General features: G+C 52.6%; 1 protein-coding gene across 1 annotated transcript in view; it reads right to left on the bottom strand.

Moving 5' to 3' along the window:
• The window catches only part of LOC116701342 (SH3 domain-binding protein 5), a gene marked incomplete at its 5' end in the record, with an annotated part of 17,070 nt that overhangs the window by 3,077 nt on the left and 13,208 nt on the right, over positions 1–785 (bottom strand). The window contains 1 exon segment of the mRNA XM_032534986.1: positions 350–733. Within this exon segment, the coding sequence (XP_032390877.1) occupies positions 350–733 (384 nt within the window).

The raw sequence follows: 785 nt of genomic DNA, 5'->3' as shown, positions 1-785 counted from the left end.
GCACTAAATGGAGAGATGTCAGAGTGAGGGGGGCTGCTCATGGAAAGGCGCCCCGAGCAGTTATTGGCAATTAATGGTTTGTATTTTTTTGCTAAATAATGTATCAGCTTCTTCATCTACATCTTTAGAGATGCTGGCATGTGTATTTTCCTCGCTTTTGGAAGAGGCAGACTAGCTGTTACCCACTGCTTCTAGTCTTCATGTTTAGCTAAGCTAACCCAAGTCCTGACTCCAGCTCTTCTTTAATGCTCCACTACAACAACACAAAACAAGTTCAACATGCACTGTAGGATGAAGCATCACATCAGAAGTTAACACACATGTACACGCCGATGTGATGAACACACACCTCTCTCCTGGTCACAGTCTGGAGAGGAAGCTCCACTGCACTGGCTGCGGGGGCCCAAGAGAGGTGAGGCATGCCCTGAACCCCACACTGAGTCTGGGTCATGAGAGCTACATGGGCTCGCTAACTCCAGTCCACCGGGACAGGAGGAGGAGTGGAGGAAGGAAGAGGAGGAGGAGGAAGAGAGGGACAAGCAGGAGGTGTGGAGCGTGGAGGAGGGGTAAGGGCGGGGCATGTCCAGAGGGGTGGAGGCAGAGGTGGAAGGTTGGGAGGAGGATGAGGAGGGAGAGGAGGGCATAGCTCGGGGGGAGGAGGCGGAGTGAGGGTCGGTCTCCTCCTCTGAGCTGCAACTGTGACTGCCCTCATCGTCAATTGATACGGACACCACTGAAACACACACACACACACACACACACACACACACACACACATACACACA

This window comes from Etheostoma spectabile, chromosome 14 (assembly GCF_008692095.1).
Source record: "Etheostoma spectabile isolate EspeVRDwgs_2016 chromosome 14, UIUC_Espe_1.0, whole genome shotgun sequence".
NCBI classification, from domain to species: Eukaryota; Metazoa; Chordata; class Actinopteri; order Perciformes; family Percidae; genus Etheostoma; species Etheostoma spectabile.
The sequence above is the reverse complement of the archived record's forward strand: the minus strand, read 5'-3'. Positions and strand labels throughout refer to the sequence as shown.